The following is a 22989-nucleotide window of genomic DNA, read 5'->3' as shown; positions in this document are numbered from 1 at the left end:
AGAAGTATTCTGATTTGAAAGTACTCAGGAGAGTACCAACATTTCACTGAAGCACATGAACTTGCGGGAATTTTACCAGTGATTACCTGCCACTTACAAAGTAACAGAGATGTTCACAAGAAAGACAGTCGTCAGGATTGCTGTAAGAGTAAATTTAATGACATAATCCAGCTAGTACCCTCTATTTTTACAAAGTATCTACGATCTGTAATTTATCTGTTGTAATTTATTGATCTATACCCTGATTACATAATGCCATTACATGTGTTATGTTACTATCTAAGTCTGGAAAAAAGTGCTACACAAATTGCATCGAAATGTTGCAGAAATAATTCATTACAAAGAGTTTAAAGGTGTACAAAATACAGTAGCACCGATAACCTCATTATTATTGACACAAATCAAAAAATAAAAACGTGCAAAAACCTTCAATAGAAATTGGTCTATTTACATTCAAACATGCTAACTTGCAGAGCTTTTTGAAAGCTAGTTTTAAGCGATGGAACAGGAGACAGTAATCATGAATTATTGTGACAATCTGAAAAAACAAGAAAACATAATACAAGATGCTTTGAAGCAGCCTCAGTCAAATTTACAAGACGTTTTCAGAAAGATTTTTAGATTTTAGCCTGTGCACAGTGTTTAAAAGTAAACACTCCTGAGAATAACATATTTAATGTGTTTTTAATCAATTTTTACCGTTTTACTGTTTTTCACACACTAACTTTGGGAGACTCATTCTCTTACTGATATGTGGCCTAATAAAGCACCCTGTTGCAGCATGAATGTTAAGATTTGCTCTCAACAGCTCTAAAAACAGCCCTGCTATTACTTTGTATCTAAATGAATATTTCTGGTCATTTGGACACTATGGTCTATGACAATCTGCATTAATAGAACTGAGGTCTATACATGCTGGCCACTTTATTAGAAACAAGTGCTTTGTACGTCCACTCACTGGCCACTTTATTAGAAACACCTACTTTGTACTTTCCCTCACTGGCCACTTCATTTGAAACACCATCTTTGTAGATCTGGCCACTATAATAGAAACACCTACCTTGTATTTCCGCTCAGTGACCAATTTATTAGAAACACCTACTTTGTAGTCCCACTCTCTGCCCACTTTAAGAGCTCATACCTTATATCTCCTATATATAAATGTATATTTACAGCTTATAGATCATCGGTTGCTGCATAATTTCCTCATTGGTTAGTTCAGACCACAGGACTGCACCAGTTAATGCTACTGCTATAGTTGGAAATTGAGCACACATCCAGAAATACCTCAGAACAGCAGCTCTGTGGTCAGTAACTGACCTTAAATGAAGGGCTGGAGAATGTCTAACCTGAATTGTGCAAGAAGAGATGAGCTGTAATCTACAGAGACTGGTGCAGTCATGTTTTCATGTCAACAACAGTACACAATGGGCATGAGCATAAGAGCCTCTCACAGGTCAGAACAGATATGGAGATGGATTGAACATCTAGATAGGAGGCAAAGATCTGCCTTAACAATATTGTGCTTTCCTTGAGACAAAAACAAGAAATAAACTGAAATGGAAGGTGAAATGTGGATGAAGTCGTCAAATGGTACCAGTCAAAATAAAGCATTGTTATGACTGTGAAAAGATTTAAAAGCTTTTGTAGGAGAAAAAACAGTTTAAGTATCTTTCACAAAGCCCTGAATTGGCTGGGCTATCTTTGAGTAAAAGCTTATCCATTTGAGGGTGTTGGTCTGAACACAGAGACCCTTTATAGCATAGATTAACTGAGACAGTTTTCAATGGATCAACGATACATACACTGTAAAATCTCCTACTCGTTCCTTTTTCATACTGAGCTGGCAGTTGGACTGATTGTTTCAGTGCTCTTTTTCTTTCTTTCGAATGTCACTGATGATTTCAAACAACAGTTGAAAGTCTGCCTTCTCCAGACGTGGTAATGGATGTTCCTCGGACTGTGCTCCTGCCCTCCTCCTCGATTGCGTTCTCGATCTTTGACAGAAGCGCGTAACATTTCCTCTTAAAGTCCTTCCCCATGAATGCATAAAGAAACGGGTTCAGACAGCTGTTAGCACTGGCAAAGGTGGCGCCAATTACCAATCCAGTAGGGAGAATACTCTCGTATTTGTGGTGGTTTAGTTCCATCAAAGCAAAAGTATGAAAAGGAAGCCAGCAAATGAGGAAAGCAGCAATCAGTGCTGTCATGATCTTGATTGGCTTTTTGGACCTTGCCGACTGGTTGAGCTTCAACTTTTGTATGATGACAATGTAACAGAAGATAATGATGAGGAACGGCATCAGAAACCCAAAAACGAAGCGGCAGAACACCACAGCAGCATGCTGCTGGTCAGATGTGTAGTTGTTGTAACAGATATTTCTCTCCTCGTGTGCATCATAATGAATGTCTCGGAAAACAGCTAATGGTGAACTAAACGCTGCTGCGATGATCCAGGCTAGCATGACCACCGCAGCGGCCTTTCTTATGGTGCGCTTGTTCTGAGCCCACACAGGAAACATAACGACCACACAGCGGTCCACACTGATGATGACGAGGAGGAAGATGCTGCTGAACATGTTGAGGAACAGGATGAAGGAAGTGAACTTGCACATGAAGAGTCCAAAGACCCAGTCCTTTTTGACCATATAAGCCACACTGATGGGCAGGAAGGAGCAGAACAGGAAGTCAGATACGGCCAGACTCAGGTACCAGGTGGTGTTGACTGACTTCTTCATCTTAAACCCTGCCATCCAGATCACCAAACCATTTCCAGCGACACCCAGGACAAAGATGACCACAGTGGCTATTGCTAAGAAAACACACAATGCATCCGTGCAAGTTGCTGGAGTCGTACTCGGGGTGGGAGAGTAATCATATTCATAGTCTGACTCTGGGTTTGAATTCATGATGCCTCTTGATTCTGCAAAACAAACAGGAACAGAAAATTTTAGCTGTGCTGATATAAATGTTAGATGTTATTCAGTTAGAAGAATACAAGCTTAATAACAAGAGCAGAAACTCCTGGTGAAGGTGGACTAGTTGACAGTTCACCAACATCTGTAATTAGTTTTGAGATTCAGCCTTAACTTGCTGTAATCTTACATAAAAATAAACAGTTGTGATTAGTCAATATGGTGTCACTTTGTCTTCAGTAGCTGGACATTTGACACTTAACAAGACCTCCAGGTTGGCCAAAAACATGATACAGTTGTTGAACATCCCATGTTTTGTTAATTTTTTATTTAATATATCGGAAAAAATAAAACTTTGCATGCCATAACTTTATGTTTATGTAACTTTTATAGTTTTGTTGGCCCGATATGTTATATTCAGCAAATCAAAAGGAACTGTGCATTAACAACCATTAAAATAAATGCAAATGTCTCTGAAATAAAGGTGAAAATTTGTTTGAATTTAACACGGAATTGCCAAACAATAACAACAATTAACAAATTGACAACGCCTGTGTTAAAGTACAATATATATGGTATATTTACATGCACCGAAGCCTTTTTGTTGGGTACCATTGAATTTTACTTTAATTTTTTTATTTGACTTTTTTTTTCTGATGGCTCATATTAACAAGTCGGAGTTGAAAACACAATTCAGACCTTTTAGAGACTTGGATTTCAAACTAAAAGCCTTTTGCTTTGAGCAACCCTAACTCTAATTATATATATTTTACCAAATCACATAATTGAGCAAATGATCATTCCATTTTGTCACAACCAAAAAATCATAATGATGCCAAAACCTTACCAAATGTCAGTAGTGACTGTTTTGGTAGCGAAAATTTTAGTAAGTTTGAGCAGCAACCAAATCTTCTAGCCAGTACATGACTAGCAAACACACCTTTGAACAGTTGTACATTCATAAAAGCACACTATTTTTCATTAAAACACAAAAAAAACTTTACTTAACTGCAGAAAATGACAGTTTAAATATTCCACTCTGATTTTGGCCAAGCTTTCTTCCTCTAAAATGCTGGGGTGTGGCTATGGAATAAAACTTCTTGACTCTGTTTGAAGTAGCCCACTTTTCTGCTCATGTACTGACTGTGCCCAAGGGTAGCAAGTAATCAATGTGAATTTCACCAGTGAGTTATAGATACCTGGGTGATGCACTGTAGTACTCCAGCCAAATATTTCAGTATATACTTCAGAGCTATCTTTGCGATACAGGTCAACCCACAATGCAAAGTCATTTCAGAAGGACATAACTGCTGATATATCCACCTCAATAGTTTTAACAGCCCAACCATTCTATACATTAAAAATGGCCAAATGAAAGAAACTTGTCAAAATGCTGGTGCACTCAGTGCAGTGATGAAGCCCCATTTGTTTTCCCTGCTGGTCCGAGGTGGCTTCGCTTACTTCGTCTGTTTAATAAAATGAACCTACTGCATAGATATTGTGGTTAGTCTCAGCCAAATCCATCAGAATTGGCTTTTCAGGCTCACTTTACTAGGTATTCAGTCAAACTAGCTCAAGTATCTTTTTCTTCTTTTGGCTGCTCCCTTTAGGGGTCGCCACAGCGGATCATCTGCCTCCGTCTTGCCCTATCCACTGCCTCCTCTACTTTTACACCAACCATCTCCATGTCCACCGACACTACATCCATAAACCTTCTCTGAGGTCTACCTCTTCTCCTTCTACCCAGCAGCTCCATCTCCAACATTCTTTGACCAATATATCCACTATTCCTCCTCAACACATGTCCAAACCATCTCAACCTGGCCTCTCTGGCTTTATCTCCAAACTGCTCCACCTTCACTGTCCCTCTGATCTGCTCATTTCTAATCTTGTCCATCCTTGTCACTCCCAATGAAAATCTCAGCATCTTCATCTCCGCCACCTCCAGCTCAGCTACCTGTCTTTTAGACAGAGCTCATATTACCAAGTATAAATGTAATAAAGGAAATAAAATGACTTCTGAAATGTAGGAAAGAGTATAAGAGCACGTTTTCCAGACAGACGATCCCAATGCTGATGCTTTTGAAGTGTTTGTGAGTTTGTAGATGAGTGGAATCAACATCCTGTTCTCTGTCATTGTATAGTCACACAGGCCATAATATAAATGTACATGCTGAAAGGCACCTAGCAACCGTTGCTAAGCAGTGATTAGAAGGCTAAGGAAAATGAGATGGGTCTTAAGATGTTCCTTTCTGTTCCTTCAACACCAATCGCTCGACTTTGCTCCATCAGAATTGTCAGTGGAGATTTAGTTCGGCGTAATTTAATCCGTTATCTTAATGTCACGGCCGAATTTAAAAGAATGGGCAACAAAACCCTTTTTCCAATTAAAATAAATTTGTATACACCTTGGGGATCAGTGGAGTCGACAGTAATTACTCGGTAGAGGATAGAGTGTACAGCCTTTATTTAAAAACACCATAAACCACAAATTTAAAAAACAACAACTCCCGTTCAGACCCCGAATATTGATTTAAAAAAGAATGGGGAGGAAGCAGTCCACAGTCCATCGGGGATCCGGTCGGCGTCACCACTAGGAAACCAATAACAAACAGACAGACAAACGAGGGATCGAATTACAACAATTTAAAAACAGCTAGAAAGCCTAAACCTAAAGGTTTGTAATTTAGTCAGAAACGTCTTAGGGAACAGTTTATATATATATATATATATATATATATATATATATATATATATATATATATATATATATATATATATATATATATATATATATATATATATATATATATATATATATATATATATATAGACACACACACACACACACACACACACACACACACACACTCTTCCACTAGCACTGGCCAATAAAATCCATTACACCACCCAACACACCGGTACCACCCCACATTCAAATTTCACACATTAAGGAAAAAAAAAAACCCCACACTAATCAGAAAAATAAATATCAGGATTAAATTTAACCAGCAACCAGATAAATAATACCAAATTCTCTAGAACTCATTTCTGCACTTGTGGTTTAAAAACCAACTATACTTAAAAAGCTTCCTACAAATAAAACAAAAACTGGTGATGGGCAGAAGGGTAAAAATAGTTCGTAGTTTGGGGACTGCACACTTAACTCTGGGACGGGTGAGCGTTCTCACCCTTCCTTCTCTCCCACACGCCTTCAGATAATGCCACGAACGTCGGGTCTCTCGGGTTCCCCCCACACCTGCCTGCAGCGCCACGCAGATTCAAAAAGAACCAAGTCCACCTTCCCGGCCAACAGATCAAATCGGCAGTCCCTCGCTTCGCTCCACTTCCGGCCCGAGCAGCACAGTAAATTTGTCCAGTGAGTAACATCGCTCTGCTCTCTCAGTGTCCAGATCTAGCTTGCCTTGTACCACGTTCTTCTCTTCGCTCGCCCCTGCTCTAATTGAGTCTCCATCTCCCTTAAATGAGGACGTGCAGTCGTCGAAATTAGAGCGATCACAGCTGTCGCTTGTTTTGGTCCCACTAATCACTCTCCGGGCCATTTCGGCAAACCAAAAGTCCCCTTTAAACAGACATCGCCCCTTTTTTTTTTTTTTTTTTTGACAATTCGCCTGTCACTCGTGACATTAACTGTCAAGCTAATGCTAACTGTTCAGCCCTGTAGTGGAAAAGAAGCTTATGTCTGTCCATATAAAGTTCACAGCAGAGTGTAACTGCTCATTATTATAATCAGAATATACACTCACCTGCCACTTTGTTCAATCGCTTGTTTACACAAAAGCTAATCAGCCAATCACACGGCCGCAACTCAGTGCATTTAGACATGTAGAGGTGGTCAAGACAACTTGCTGAAGTGCAGACCGAGCATCAGAACGGGGAAGAAAGGGGATTTAAGTGACTTTGAACGTGGCGTGGTTGTTGGTGCCAGACGGGCTGGTCTGAGTATTTCAGAAACTGCTGATCTACTGGGATTTTCACGCACAACCATCTCTAGGGTTTACAGAGAACGGTCCGAAAAAGAGGAAATATCCAGGGAGCGGTCAGTTGTGTGGATGAAAATGCCTTGTTGATGTGAGAGGTCAGAGGAGAATGGGCAGACTGGTTCCAGATGATAGAAAGGCAACAGGAACTCAAATAACCAACCAAAACATCTGAGGAAGTGTCAAATCAGTTGCACCAGACTGCAGTAATGCTTGGAGTAATCTGTGCACTGAATATGGCTCACCACAATGGGTGGAAAAGCTGCTATAAAATTTGTACTTTCCTCATGCCAAAGGATGGTGCAAAGCTGTCCATTCTGGAAATATATGGAACTTTTCACACTAGCTTCTACTTTGATTGAAAAGCAATGGAGTTTTGAACAACACTTAAGTCACATGCAACAAGAAGGGTTGTATTTGTCAACATCTCTTTTAAAATTCAATGACATTTCAATGATTTTCTATACAACATGTCAAGATCCTGGTCATGTTGAAGAACAGTATGTCTTGAAATGACATGCAGTTAAATTTTTAGAATCTTTTTTGCTAACACTGTACAAAGTAGCCTATTGAACAATTTGAGCTCTATACATTTTCACCCCAACTTTGCAAAGTCTAAGAAGCAAAATAAGGTTGTGCTAACTAGAAGCAGTGCTTTGACAAGAAGGTTGTACTCTGTAGGAACTATTTCTGGGGCATTATTTTGATCATTGGTGACAATTTGATATTGTATAATGTCATATAACGTTAATACTGTGTTATTGTGCTGATCTACTTTAAATATCTGCTGTTGTAAATTTGTAATTAAGGTTGGTGTTATCATTACATAATTACTGAATGTTACTTCATTGTTTTACAAATTCTGGGCCGTTCCTTAAGACTTAAGAAAAAAAAATATTAAAGGCACACGCATTTAATTAAATGTGTTTATAATTGCAGTGTTCGGTTTGAAGCTTACTGTTGTATGTAAAGTTGCATTTTAGCTTGTGTTGCCTGCAAGACAAGCAATAATTTATTGATACCTTTGCACTTTTAGAGAAGCGTTTGGTCCACGTTTTAATGCTGTGCTTTATTTTGTCTACAGTCTTGTTTTATTACTTTACATTCAGTGTTTTTCTATAGTGGTAAAGCAAATGTATATTTTAGTTGATCCTAATATTCATGTGCATTTGATGTGACTTAATAGTCACTGTCATCTTTTTTGTCATGATAGTCACCGTCTTGACTGTGTTTGAACAGATGGAACATTAATAAGTTAAATTTGTGAAAACTAACATTTAAAATTGTACATTAATAAATGCTCTGTGTTATAATTAAGCTGTTTTTAATTAAGTTGTAAGTTATAATTAAGCTGTATTTAATAGACAATGAGGATGGAAATACATCAGAATTTATCAGAATTTAGTAGTTTTACTAAAATGATATTTAACAATCTACATAATTTAATGAAATAGCATCAACGTGATTAAATTGAGCTAAAATTACACTTCAAGGAAAGCTTACAAAATATAATTAAGCTGAGAAAACTTACAAGCGATGAGTAAATGTCATCAGAAAGGCAACACATTTGAGTTGTTTTCACTAAAAATGTTATATTTATAACAATCTACATAATTTACTTAAATAGAAAGAACATGATTCATTTTAGTTACAATTACACTACTGAAGTAAATCCTGCAAAATAGAATTAAGTGGACATTGCTTATAGGTAATAAGCAGATGTTACTCAAATTATATCTCTGAAAATAGATCATTTAATTTCGTGCAACCCTTTGATGAAAAAAAATTAAGTAAATTCAAAGAGTCTTTTTTTTTTGACTGCTGGACATCAATATTTGGGTGTAAAAGCTGAAATTATATCATGACTTACGCAGTGCACTATATCTGGGGTGTGGTCTTATAGCTGTTTAATACTGACCATTAACGGGCCATTTTTATCACAGTTTTTCTGAAATGTACTTGGTTGTTTTATGGCAATTTGATTGACATTGCCTGCAATGCATGTTCAAAAAAGCATGATTTATGAAATTCACTACATTGGAGATCTGCTCTTGCAAATGAACTCTTCATATATATATTTAACTTAGTGTTGTCTCAAATAAGGCCAGTTTGAATGGACCACCACATAACCACAGTTAGAAATAATTTGGTAGACCAGTCCTTCACCCTATTGGCCAGCCTTTGCTCATTCTAATATCCTCATGTGTTTGTTGCTTTCTCTGCAGTTCCCACTTCTCATTTTCTCATCTGCCCGTTGCTTTTTCTGGTCTTTTCCCTCATTTTTTTGGCTGTTTTTCTCTTACTTTTACATGCAAAGTGCGAAGTGCATGATACCAAATGCACCTTGTGATGCCTTGTTGATGCCAAGGGAATTTCTCCTGATGACTCAGTAGGCATAGGTTCCCGGCTGTCTGTAGTATTGCTGGCATTCCACTTGTTATCACCATAGCTTATATAAAGGAAAATCTGCAAGGACAGTCTCGCTCTGAGTGAGGAATACCTCCTTGCATTCTGTAAGACCCAAAGCATTGCAGCGCTGTATACTAAGCAGTTTCCTCCTGCACTTTATACTGAACTGAAGTAAAAAAGCTAAACAAACTGAACATTTTCTTCAACTCTTATGACCTTATGTTTCAGCTTTGCAGAGAAATTGGAAGTGGCCCAGTTTGAGTGATGGCACAACTCCAGAAAAGCACAACATAAGGCAACCTTCACAGCAATGCAACGGTGTCCTGTATATTCTGTACATTCTGCATATTCAAAATTCAGCAGGATGTTGCCTGTCTGCATGTTTTAATGAAAAAAGACTCACCTGTTAACAGTTGGTTCAGCTGAATGGTACTGTAGTTTTGGTTTTGCCGCTTATGATGAGGGACTGGCGATTTCTGTCAGTATAATTTTGTGACATTCAGTTCCTCTCTGCGCCGAATTTACTTCTCAGAACTCAAGTGCACAACAGCACAACCACACATAAACACACCCTTCACCACTGTAGCGCATCCACTGCCTTGTCTACTGACAAGCCTCGACGGGTATAGTGTGAGGGTCGCAGAAGAAGTAAGATATTTATGCAGAATTTATCTCTTAGATCAGCCAGCAAAGCGCAGAGGAACACCCACACATCTGTACAGTGCAGGGTGCTTGCTGTAAATCTAAGCTAATGCAGTGAAATCCAGTTATTCACATGAATGATGACCTATGACAAGATTAAGATAATTAAATATAATAACATTTATTAAGACTGGAGCAGCAGGGTTATGCACTGAAACCATCACAGATTGGTCATGACTGAGCAAGGAGGAAGGTATCAGAAGAAAAAAGTACAATGTCAGCAGCGTTCTGCAGTTTATATGATCGTGTGCAAAAGTTTGTGCGCCCCAGTCAGATGATATGTTTTGTTGAATTGCGAAAGTAAGCCAACGCGTCCTCTGCATGTTTTAATGCACATTTACTGTTTATCTGCTGAATATTTGCATTTTGTGTCTTGGTTTTGTCAGATAAATATCAATAGCAATCAGATAAATATTGTGCACTGAAATTTGCTAAAGTTTGCTTCCTGTTCACATAGTCTCACTGATCTATGAATCTCAGTGAAACCTGTAAAATGACTGGGTGTACAAACCTTCACATCCAAACTTGGCACTTTGACTCTCGACGCAATTGGCATCTTTGAGAAGTCCAGATGTCAAGATCGTCATCAGTTGTTGAAGTGAAGGTAGAAATTAGGATTCAAGTGATTGAAAGAATGAATCGTCTTTATTCACATTTCTTGTGGAGATAACCGATTAATCATAGATTAATCGTTCAGATTTGAACCAAAAGGAGGATTTTTTTCTGTTTAAAAAGCAGTATATTTTGTTACAGCTACATGAGCGAGCTAAATAAGGTTAATCAGAATTCCTTTCAATGATTCAGTAACAGTATTTTTATCTTGTGAATGTAAACATCACTTCCATTACACAATGAACAGTTGGTGAATGTATTCATCTTTTTTTTCCATTTTTAAGACGTTTGCTACAAAATGCTTTTTTAAATAAATTGAACCCTGCCTGCCTTCATTATATTGCTTATTGTTTGTCTTTCTTGCCACAACAAACAGCACACTTTAACCCCCCCCCACCTGAAAAAAAGGTTGGGTATATTCGATATATACAGTCGTACATGGTTTCAAATCCTCTATGAATACAGCTTCTTGCTCTTTTTCATAAAGCTTGTGGATTCTCTCGAAGGGAACTGGAGCTTTCCACTTCACTGTTGCTTGTGTTAGTTTTGACCTATCCACAAGTCTCCTGTGGGCTCTGTCCAGTCTTGCCAAAGGTATTTCAAAGTCATTTCAAAGTTGCACTTGAACAAGACGAATACAATCACAGATTCTACCATAGCAACGTACAATGCATCGCAGCTGGGCTTTGTCCTGGAACGCTGGATGGTTTCTAGGGTCAACCTAGGAAAATATCGTTGTTGTCCAAAGAAAATGGAAAACTTTACAGGAGAAGGCATAAACTCTCTCACCTTCCTATATAAGTCAATGTAAACGTTATTTATTCCAAATGATTTCAGAGCATGTCTATTGGTCCAATCATCATGAAATTTGTACAGAATGCAAAGGAGACCTGGTGAGTTGAAATGATTTAGAAAACTAAAAATAGTCAAAAATGGAGATATATGGTATTCTTTGGACAGCGACAATATGTTAATGTATTTTTAGCACATCATTAATGCCTCATTAACATGTTATCAGCTAGTAGTCGCCTGAAGACTTTGGTAAATTAAAGTAATTTGTTACTAGAACAACACATATTGCCAATATGTACAAGTTTGTTAGACTGTGAGTTTATATCACATTATGACATCAAGTCAAAGTGTCAGATATGAGTGGAAGCTCTGGCATCCATAGAGCTAGAGCGGGACAGATAGCGGCTCAGTGTGCGTCCTTCTTCACCCATTGCATTCTCAATCTTTGATAGGATAGAACTCTTGAACTTCCGCCTGAAGTCGTTGCCCATGAATACGTAAAGAATGGGGTTGAGGAAACTGTTGGCTGAGGCAGTCGAGGAGCCGATTTGGAGTCCTAGGGTGAGGAAAGTGTTAGAGAGGCTTTGGTTCAACTCGATGAGTACGAATGTGTGATATGGCATCCAACACATGAAGAAGGCCACGATGAGCGCCGTCATGACCTTGAATGGCTTGGTGGACTTGGCCATCTGATTGCTCCTCAGCTTGACGATGATGATGGAGTAGCAGATGATTATGATCAGGAACGGGATGACGAACCCAAGAATGAACCGACTCATGGCAATAGTCGCGTGACTGTACTGGCTCGTGGTATAGTTATTGAGGCACCGGCTTGTGCCGAGGTGCTGCTGAACGTCACGGTAAACGACTGATGGAATGCTCAGGGCCGCAGAGACAATCCATGAGAGAATGACCATAACGGAAGCCTTGCTTATGGTGCGCTGGTTCTGCGCCCACACAGGAAACATGACCGACACACAGCGATCCATGCTGATGACCACAAGGACGAAGATGCTGCTGAACATGTTGAGGAACATGACGAAGGATGTGAACTTGCACATGAAAAGGCCAAAAGTCCAGTCCAAGGTAGCCATGTAGATGGTGTTGAAGGGCAGACTGGCACAGTATATGAAGTCGGACAAGGCCAGACTTAGGTACCAGGTGGTGTTGACCGACTTCTTCATCTTAAATCCAGCAATCCAGATGACCACACCATTTCCCACAACCCCCAGCACGAAAATGAGCGCATTGAAGACCAGCAAAAGCATGCAGAATACTTCTCCAGAACAAATTGGGCGCTGTCTGTGAGCTGTGTGTACCTCTTCATAGGTCTGGTTATCTGCCGTGTAATTGTAATCCGGGTAATCACTCGATAAGTCAAAATTGACATCCACCATCTTGACTGTAAAATGGCTTAGTTCCCTGCGAAAACAAGAAGAAGTTTAAGTTTTATGCTCATATGCATCAGTGCTCAGAGTTCTTCTGAAGAAGACTTTAGCATTTGTGATGCTAATCAGGAATTGCTGCGATAGGGAATCTGGGCTAACGCAATGCAAACTTTCAGTGTCAATTCCTGATTTTGGCCAATTCCAATTCCGATCCCTTTAGAGTCCAATTATTCAGCACTTTCAATGCTTTCTATAAGCCCTATATAAATTTGCCAAAAGTACCATTATAGTAGCAACTGAAGAAAAAGTAAGTTGTTGTGACACCTTTTGAGGTGAAATATCCTCAGTCTTGACATGTGAAGGAATCAGTATTTCTACATGTTTATGTTCATTTGTGTCAGTTGTCAAAGGCATTTTCCTTTAGCCTTCCTCCTGTAGGGCAAACACTGAACTGGGTAATAAGATTGTTTTTACAGTGCGATAGTGGATAAATGATACAGTCTGACCTGTTCACACCACAGAAAGAAAGTACCTATTAGGGACAGGAGGCAGCACACGACTGGAGACTGAACAGAATAAAACACAAGTGTCAATGTTAATGTTGTTAATGTTAATGTTGCCCTTCGGTAAAGTTCTACCAATATTGTTTGCTTATTAACCAAGCAAGTAAGTAAAGTTTATTTATGTAGTGCTTTTTACAACAGGTGTTGTCACAAAGCAGCTTCACAGAACAATCAGTATTACAGAAAGAACAAGAAAAGGAAGCCCCCCATGAGCAAGCCAGTGGCAATGGTGGCAAGGAAAAACTGCCTAAAAGCAAGAGGAAGAAACCTTGAGAGTGAAAAATCAATGAGGTAACATGAATCAAACAAACTGGTACATTGAAAGTAAAAGGTAACTGGATACTTACTACAATGAGTCATACACAATTATGCTTTGTCTGGCCAAAATCTATTTAGTAAATTGCCAAAATTCTTGTTTGTAAGTCACACTTGTGATTACTAGTAATTATAGCTGCATCTCAGCTGAAAATCCTACAAAAATGACTTATTCCTCTCACTGTGTAATGCAATTTCCAGTGACAAATTTCCCTAATTTTACTGGATACAATCAAGACACAATCATGCATTTTCATACTCAAACAGTAAACATATGTGTACAATATAGAGTAACAGTGGCTCCTTTTAGCAGAAGGTGACCTGCAACAAAAAATCATTACAAAATATTACAGATATTCTTAAAAACTTATCTACCATGAAAATTCTGCCACATAACAATAAGAACAATGAGACAAAACCAAAAAAGCAAGCTGTTAGAATATAACGTTGAAATTTTCTGGCAAAAAAAAGTCTGGCAAGGTTTTTGATCGTATCTCCTTTTCTTCAGGAAATATAAGAGCGACACGTTTCGCACACTCACCACAGAAGTTTGCAGCATACCTTTGGTCAGAGGCCTTTAACAGCTGATCTGTGTCATGCTCTTATAAAGCCCTCTCTTGCGCAATGTGGTATACGTCTAAACTTCCAAAAAAAAGAAAACACTTGCACAATCTTCTTTTTCCACAGCAACAACAACCCCATACTTTCACTTCCTACTTGGCACCACACCGTCATCTTGTACATGTGGAGGTTTTAGAGCTTTAAATCCGTCCTAGGCCCCAGCTGATGACCATTTTCCTAAAAGGAAAAAAAGCAGACTTCCAACATTTAAACTAGCTTTGCTAACCCGTGAATATAGCCATTTGGTTTGCCATGTTCAAACAGGGTAATGCTTTATAATGACATTGACCATTGACTGACCAGTGATACGATACATGCCCAAAGATATCTAGACATCCTTTCACATTAGTGAATTCAGCTTCTTTAAAGTGCACTAGTTGCTCAGTATCTAGAAAAGCATTGCCACAAGAAAAGAACAGGAAGTTCTGAAGCAGCTGCTTATGAGCCTAAGCTCATCATGTGCAGTGACAAGTGTTACCTACAAGGGTATAAAGCCCCCCTGTGTTGGACATTGATGGTGTAGCCGTGGCAGTGTAAACAAGACATAGCACATCAAATTTTTGGGGGTATATTGTACTACTGGGGAGCCATGGTCAGGCATTTTCAAGTTTTTTTATTTAAATGGAGAAAAATAATAAAACAATGATTCTAAAAATATCTGGGTGCATGAGGAAGATAATTTGAATGAACCTGTATGGGAAATCATTTTACTTCCATAGCATGACCTATTTGCCAGTGAAAAACTCGAGCTAGCTGAGCATTTTCTCTCAATAAAAGTGGAATGTGAACATGGTGAAAGTAAAATGTGATGATATTACCAGTTAATATCATTTTGCCCATCCCACTGGGCCCACTTTGAGGCGACAAAAGGAGTAATAGTATTATCTTGATATGATATGATGTAACTGAATGCAAACGTTTTTGGGTGTTCCTGGTCCAGTGACATGTTTTTGTTGATTTGAAGTGTAAATAAGTTTTCACACATCAGTTACAGAGAGAACACAGTTCTACATGTTTTAACTCCTTAGCATTCCAATTTTAATTCATACTAAGTTTTGTTATTCAGTAACTACTGGGACTTCAATGCAAACCAGTGGAGCTATTCTTAGGTTATAGAAGTGTATAATAAAACATTAGGCCTGCTGGAGGGCAGGCTTGTTAAGTGGTCAATTCATAATTTGTTGAATTTAAAAACGAATAAAACTAAAAATTTAAATGTAACAAACATGTTAACTTTTTTCACTTTAACAAATCAACAAAACATCTCAGGCTTGAAAATGTTTGTATATAACTGTATAAAGGATAACCACAGACATACCAACAGTAAAAAACACCCATTTTAATTTTTTTAGGTTGATTTTAATGTAGGGTAAACATAATGAACTGGAGTTTAGATCTCACCACTCAGACTGCAACTCTGCAGCGTCTGTTGCCACGTGTGATAAACCACTAAATGGCATTTTAAACAAAGATCTTTGACCTCATTAACAGGAAGAGAAGGCCACCTTTTCTGTTTGTGGTTGACTTCAGCTTCAGCTGCAGTTCTGCTCGGAGAAACAGTCTGCTCAGTCTACATTTAGAATATGTCTTTTCACAAGGTGTATTTGGGTTCATCACCATCTTCATCATTATCATCATCATCGTTGTTAACCGCTTAGTCCAGATGGGGTCGTGGTTACTTGGGTTCATACATACATAAATATCTTGTTAGTTTTGACTCACTGATGAACTATTTGAGCACTTGAAGCGATAAGCAGTAACAGGATCACTTACAAAATTATGCAAAAGTTTGGACGTGCCTGGTCAATTTCTATGTGTTACTGATTTCCTAGTTGAAAATAATGTAACACCCCCTCGACAGAGAACGTTTCACAGTATGTTTGCTCGTAATTTGCATGAAAACACAAACATAGACCAATACAGCATGCAAGGCAAGGTCAAAGACTGATACACAGGAAATACACCATAGATAAACCGCTCAGAAATTGCATGGGAACAATACCTCACAAAGAGTCCAAGTAAAGTCAAAGCTTATAAAGAAAGAAACAGGAGTCCATCAGGTGCAAGTCGTTAGAGTTCCATTGACTGTGATCGCTGACAGGGGTGGGGGAAGATCACATGATCCTCCCGAGCATTCTGGGAAGTGGAGTCCGACTTCCCCGTTGACTGTGTGACATTTACTTACTAATATGTCTATAATATCTTTAGGAAAAGTAGGAAAGTATTAGAATTTTGCACTAATATTTACAGAAAATGCCATCTTTTAGTTTAATCCTAAACCTTGGCACCATTTGTGCCCAAGCATATGCATAGAACTACATACATAAATGAGTGGTGGGACATCTGCAGTAGTTATTCATGATATTTCAAAGCCCCATTGCGCCTTATGTGAAACATATGTAAAAGTCTTAGGCTTACTCACAACAACAACAACAACAACAACCACCACCAAAACAACATTAAGGTGAGGTGATTGTGTTTTACTTTATCGTTCTACCTTAGTAGGATGGGAGGATGATATAAAGAAGTGGCCAGAAGTCACACAGGAAGGTATTTTCACATACTTTGTAGTGTCAGTCATTAGTGAGTGACAGTGAGGTTATGAATATCCTGAAAAGCTCAGAGACACTGAGCTATAAACAGACTTACTATATTTAGGCATTTCGAATGAATAACTGAGAGCGCGTCACTGCGAGCGACTGAGAGCGACTGACAGCGCGTCACTGCGCTAAAGTTTTTTGTGCTATCAGCATCTAAATGAAAAAGAAGCGGTAAGTGGCTGAAATATCATGGCTTCTGCTGGTTGCTTCGTCTGCGCAGAGTGTGGCATGTTTAGCTTAACACTAGTCCTCCTGAGATTTCAAGATCCTCAGGACATCACCCCTCCTTCTTGCCAGCAATTAGCAGGACCATACATCACCCTTTATTATGTTAATTCACAGAGGAGGACTGAGACAGCAGCTCTGTGGTGCACACAGAAAGTCTAATACTACTACTAATATCCTCTGCAAATATATAATATTCTGCTAAATGTTTGTTGTATATCAGATTATTTTTTTTTGTATCTGATTTGATCAGAATAATGTTGTTTAGCACCACATGTATTTGTTTCATCCTCTTATTGCCTTTATTGAGTATATTCTGTCTAGAGTAGCTTCAAACTGTAGTTTATTTTGTTATTTAGTGGGACTCATTAGTGAAATACTCGTCTGTACGTCATCTGCTACGTGCAATTGAATTAGATAGATAGATAGATAGATAGATAGATAGATAGATAGATAGATAGATAGATAGATAGATAGATAGATAGATAGACAATGTTCGCTGTGGCTTCAATCAAGGAGACAATGCCACGGGACCGCTATCAAGAAATTATGCGGTACTTGCGGTTTCACAACAAGGACACCCGTGCGGAGCGTGCAAAGAGCGACAAATTTGCTGCAATCTCAGACATCTGGCAACGATTTGTAAAGAACTGCAACCTGTGTTACAACCCAGGACAACATCTTACAGTCGACGAGCAGCTGCTTCCTACCAAGGTTCACTGTCCATTCACACAATACATTGCATCAAAGCCTGACAAATTTGGAATAAAGTTTTGGGTTGCTTCTGACTTGAACACCAAGTACATGTGCAACGCTATTCCATATCTGGGAAAGGACCCCGATTGTCCCAAGGGAGAAAGAGTGTCCGAGAATGTGGTTATGAAACTTATGAAGCCATACCTGGGAAAGGGTAGAACTGTAGCCACAGACAATTACTTCACATCTCTATCGCTGGCTAACAGACTGCTGGAATCCAACACAACTCTGCTTGGGACGATCAACAAGATTCGACGGGAAATTCCTTTGGAAGCCAAAAACGCCAAAGGACGTGAAAAGCTATCCACGGAGGTGTACAGATCAGATGGTGCGCTGCTGACGGTGTATGCCCCCAAGTCTGCGTTCTCAGCACTATGCACACGCGCGTGAAGATTGCCGTTGACAGAAACAGCGCTTACACGAATTGAAACGCAGAACCGAAAGTGTTCGATGACGAAAAATATCATTATATATTATAGTAAAAGAAATGTACAAAGAGCGAGATTCAAACTGTAGGTTTTTTTTATTGTTTAGCGGGATTCATTAGTGAAATAGTCGTCTCTACGTCTGCTGCTACGTGCGCTTGAATTCTAACTTTTGAAACACGGGTCTACAAATTTCTGCCGCTTGTTGTAGGATTGGTAACATATACAGTCCACTTGTAACTTCAAGTTTACCTTGAAGTTGTATCACGTTCGTTGCTTTGGGAGTTGTATGAGCTCGAGGTGGGCATGGGGGGTTTCCACTTCCACCGCACTCCATATCATTACCAAGACAATGGGCGTTAATCGCTTCACAGCAGGGGAGTGGGCTACATGGTCGCTGGTTTCCCTTACGAAAAATCTTCGTAGCTTTCGGAAGATTAGTGTTAAGTGATAGCGATAGCGTTTGTACTAAGTGCCAGCTAGTTAGCTGTTTGGTGGAGAAGGTTGACCAGTTAGAAGTGCGTATCCGGGGATTATTAAGGGATAGGCAGCCAGAGGCAGCGTTAGCAGCCCCCGGTACCCTAGGGAGAATTAGCACCCCCCGACTCGGGCCTCACAGCGGGGCGAATGGGTGACGACTCGGCGGTCTAGCCGGAAAGCTAAGGCTAATGCTAACGCTGAGGCCAAAGCTAGCCCACCGGAACACCACGCTCCTCCGATTCGCGTGTCAAACAGGTTTGCCCCGCTCAGTGAAGCACCCACTGTGAAGCCTGTTAAAAGCACTCTGGTCATAGGAGACTCGATTGTTTGACACGTGAAGTTAGCTACTCCGTTAGGGGCGCCAGCGGTTACAGTTAGATGCTTATCGGGAGCCAGAGCGGGGGGGCATTAGTGGCAACCTTAGATTAGCTGATAAGAGATATTCGAGGATAGTTATTCATGTAGGGGCCAATGATATCCGTCTGCCGCAGTCTGAGGTAACTAAGGATAATATTAAAGAGGTGATTAAACAGGCCCAGATGATGTCCGATGCCGTAATCTGCTCTGGCCCCATCCCAATGCGGCGCGGCGCTGAAGCCTACAGCAGGCTTACGGTGTTAAACTGCTGGATGTCCAAGTGGTGTTCCGAAAATCAAGTGGGCTTTATAGACAATTGGTTACGTTTTGAGGGCAAGCCTGGTCTTATAGGTAGGGATGGTGTCCACCCCACGCGGGAGGTGGACACCATTTTTTTTCTTTCGTGCAGCATAGCACATAGTCTTTTAGTTAGTCGGCAGAGTAGTGTAAACCGCTGCTGACAATCCAGAGCCGGGACCAGGCCGCAGACAGAGAGGCTAAACCGACCATCTGCGATCCGCCTTGATGCATCACCCAAGATCAACCTTATTGAGACTGTGTCTTTGCCCCGAATTAAAACTAAATTTAATAACAGAAAAACTCAATCAGTCCGCTTAAATAACCTTATCAACATATATCCATGTTCTGATGATAGCACTAACACCTTAGATCTAAAACTTGGAGTACTTAATATAAGATCACTAAACTCTAAAGCAGTCATCGTAAATGAAATTATAAGCGATCATAAATTTGACTTTTTTCGTCTTACTGAAACGTGGGTTAGACCAGATGAATATTTAGCTTTAAATGAAGCCACGTCTGTAGGCTACAATTATGCACATTGGCGGAGACTATCAGGCAAGGGAGGTGGAGTCTGTATAATATACCAAAAACTCTCGATATTAGTCAGAAACAATGTGACACTTTCACTTCCTTTGAGGTCCTTTCTATTCACGTCACAAATCCGGTCACAAAAAAGAAGGCGTTCTCATTATTTAACATTTACAGACCACCAGGGCCATACTCTGAATTTATAAAAGAATTTAGTGACTTCGCTGCAAACCTGGCTGTGTGTAATGATAAAGTAATAATTGTAGGGGATTTTAATATTCACTTTGAGAAGGCAGACGACCCATTAAAAATGGCGTTTACCTCAATCCTAGACTCTGTTGGTTTTACCCAAAATGTAACAGGGCCGACACACTACTGTAGTCATACGTTAGATTTAGTTTTGACACTAGGTCTTAACATAGACAAGCTTAATATCCTACCGCAAACCACAGCGTTCTCCGACCTGATCGAGAATAATAAGTATAATCCTAGAATACTGTTTAATGTGATTTCCCAAATCACACAAAATCAGGCAGGTACTGAACCAGAAATTCCAGCAACTCTAAATAGTGAAGTTTTTATGGACTTCTTTAATAATAAAATTGATAATATTAGACAACAAATTCAACCCACAGTATCAAATTCAAATCCAGCTTGGCTGTCATCTGACTTGGTTGATATACAACAAAACTGTAGTTGTAGAAAAGAGCCTGGAAACCTTTTACCCACTCCCATAGCTAGAGCTAGAGAAGATTATCTCTTCTGCACACTCGAAGCATTTCCATCAAAATTACTCAAAGAAGTACTGCCAGTCATTATAAACCCTATCTTAACTATTGTAAACTCGTCCCTTAGTCTGGGCCATGTTCCCAAAGCTTTTAAACTAGCCTCTGATCAAGAAACCAAATCTTGATGTCACCGTTTTGTCTAATTACAGGCCTGCTTCTAACTTACCGTTTATATCAAAGATCTTAGAAAAAGCTGTGGCCCAACAACTTAGTTCAAATCTACATAAGAAAAAAAAATTCCAATCTGGATTCAGGCCACATCACAGCAATGAGACGGCTCCAAGTTAAGATAACTAATGATCTTCTTCTTGCCTCTGATCAAGGCTACATATCTCTCTTAGTGCTACTTGACCTTAGCGCGGCTTTTGATACAATAGACCACAATATTCTCCTAGAAAGGTTAGAAAACGTGGTTGGAGTCACAGGGACGGCCCTATCATGGTTCAGATCTTACCTATCAGAACGTTATCAGTTTGTTAGGGTAAACAATTTATCTTCCAATTATTCAAAAGTGAGATTTGGAGTTCCGCAGGGCTCTATATTAGGACCATTACTATTTACACTATACATGTTACCGTTAGGCACAGTTATAAGTAATCATGGTGTAAACTTTCATTGTTATGCAGACGATACTCAACTGTACATATCAGCCAAACCTGATGACCAATACAGGTTAAAGAAAATGGAGGACTGTGTAAAAGACATGAAAGGCTGGATGTCACACAACTTCCTCCTATTAAACAGTAACAAAACAGAGGTTCTCCTTCTGGGTCCAAAATTAGCAAGAAGTAAATTACCAGATTTAATCTTAAATCTCGCTGACTTTCCAGCCACACCTGGCTCAGCAGCAAAAAATCTTGGCGTTATAATAGATTCAGATTTATCATTCGATCAACACATAGGCAGCATCACTAGGACAGCTTTTCTACATCTTCGCAACATCGCCAAGATCAGAAATGCCCTGTCCCTGCGTGATGCAGAAACATTAGTACACGCCTTTATTACTTCTAGGCTAGACTACTGTAACGCGCTACTGTCAGGATGCACGAGCAGGAATTTAAACAAACTCCAACTAGTCCAAAACGCCGCAGCCAGGGTCCTCACTAAAACTAGAAAATTTGAGCATATTAGTCCAGTGCTATCATCACTTCATTGGCTACCGATTAAATTCCGTATTGATTATAATATCCTTTTATTGACTTATAAAGCTCTACATGGTCTTGCTCCTGAGTACCTGCAAGACCTTATTTCTCATTATGAGCCATCACGACCACTCAGATCCCAGAGCGCTGGCTTATTAATAGTCCCCAGAATTCAGAAGGTTTCAGCTGGAGGAAGAGCTTTTTCTTATAAAGCCCCCAAACTCTGGAATGATCTTCCAGAAACTGTTCGGGACTCAGACACAGTCTCAGTCTTTAAGACTAGGCTGAAAACTCACTTGTTCAGTTTAGCTTTTGGTAGCTAATGTTCCCCCTTAGATAAAGGCAGCAGATCCAGGGGTCCATGGACACAGGGAATTATAGTGAACTGAGACGCTGGTGCTGTTGTCCCGCCGCTCGCACGCGGTCACTCAAGTTTGTGGACGGTGGAGCGGAGGGATGCCAAACTGTTTCAGAGTGCTGCCGTGTCTGTGTGTCCTTCTGGTTCTCTCCTTTTAGTTAAGCTGTCATAGTCAGATCTGCCGGAGTCATTAGCCACACTCTGTAAATGTTTACATTCCCTGTTTATGCACAAACGGATAGAACAAAACTAATTCCATCTCCCTGCTTTCTTTCCGAGATACAATCACCCACATGTCCGGCTGGACACTGAAGGACGACTGACTGCTGAGCCCTCCTGCTACCCACTTCAGACCACCTGCCCATGCCCTAGCTGCCACCACCTGCCTTGGACGAGCTGCCCACCCTACGCTGATGTTCTCATAGACTCCTAGTTATTCCTAATACCAATATTACTGCTATTAATATTAGTAATATAATCACTTGTAGGTAGTTTCACCAGAGGAGGATGTGTGAGGGAGTTTTTCCTTGCCACTGTTGCCCCTGGCTTGCCCACCAGGGGGTTTCTGTACATTCTTACAGTCCTGTTGAAACACTTTTTCTGAAATGCTGTAAAGCTGCTTTGTGACAACATCTAGATATCTGATCTAGATAAACAGAAATGTTCACACTGGTGGTGATTAGAACCAGATGCTGAGGAGTTTAATGAC

At 39.7% G+C, this 22989-nt stretch overlaps 2 protein-coding genes and 1 pseudogene across 3 annotated transcripts; 1 reads left to right on the top strand and 2 right to left on the bottom strand.

Annotated features, from left to right (window-relative positions):
* Positions 1 to 137: 137 nt before the first annotated feature.
* Positions 138 to 9940, bottom strand: LOC108438707 (chemokine-like receptor 1). The gene is made up of 2 exons (XM_017716702.1): positions 9729 to 9940; positions 138 to 2923 (listed from the first exon to the last, which is right to left on the bottom strand). Exon 2 carries the CDS (start codon positions 2907 to 2909, stop codon positions 1905 to 1907), a length of 1005 nt encoding a protein of 334 aa, XP_017572191.1. The 5' UTR covers positions 2910 to 2923; positions 9729 to 9940; the 3' UTR covers positions 138 to 1904.
* Positions 9941 to 10653: 713 nt separating this feature from the next.
* LOC108438708 (chemokine-like receptor 1) lies at positions 10654 to 16409 on the bottom strand. Of its 2 annotated transcripts, none has more exons than XM_017716704.2 (2): positions 16321 to 16409; positions 10654 to 12853 (listed from the first exon to the last, which is right to left on the bottom strand). In XM_017716704.2, the coding sequence occupies exon 2, from the start codon at positions 12826 to 12828 to the stop codon at positions 11782 to 11784; it is 1047 nt and encodes a 348-aa protein (XP_017572193.1). In that variant the 5' UTR covers positions 12829 to 12853; positions 16321 to 16409; the 3' UTR covers positions 10654 to 11781. The 2 variants fall into 2 exon arrangements, with proteins under 2 accessions (XP_017572193.1, XP_017572192.1); XM_017716703.2 differs by lacking the exon at positions 16321 to 16409 and adding an exon at positions 14239 to 14709.
* A 1256-nt stretch (positions 16410 to 17665) lies between these two features.
* Positions 17666 to 19529, top strand: LOC119261876 (annotated as a pseudogene).
* The last annotated feature ends 3460 nt before the right edge of the window (positions 19530 to 22989 follow it).

Source organism: Pygocentrus nattereri, chromosome 20 (assembly GCF_015220715.1).
Source record: "Pygocentrus nattereri isolate fPygNat1 chromosome 20, fPygNat1.pri, whole genome shotgun sequence".
Lineage (NCBI taxonomy): Eukaryota > Metazoa > Chordata > Actinopteri > Characiformes > Serrasalmidae > Pygocentrus > Pygocentrus nattereri.
This window is presented reverse-complemented; position numbering and strand designations above follow the sequence as displayed.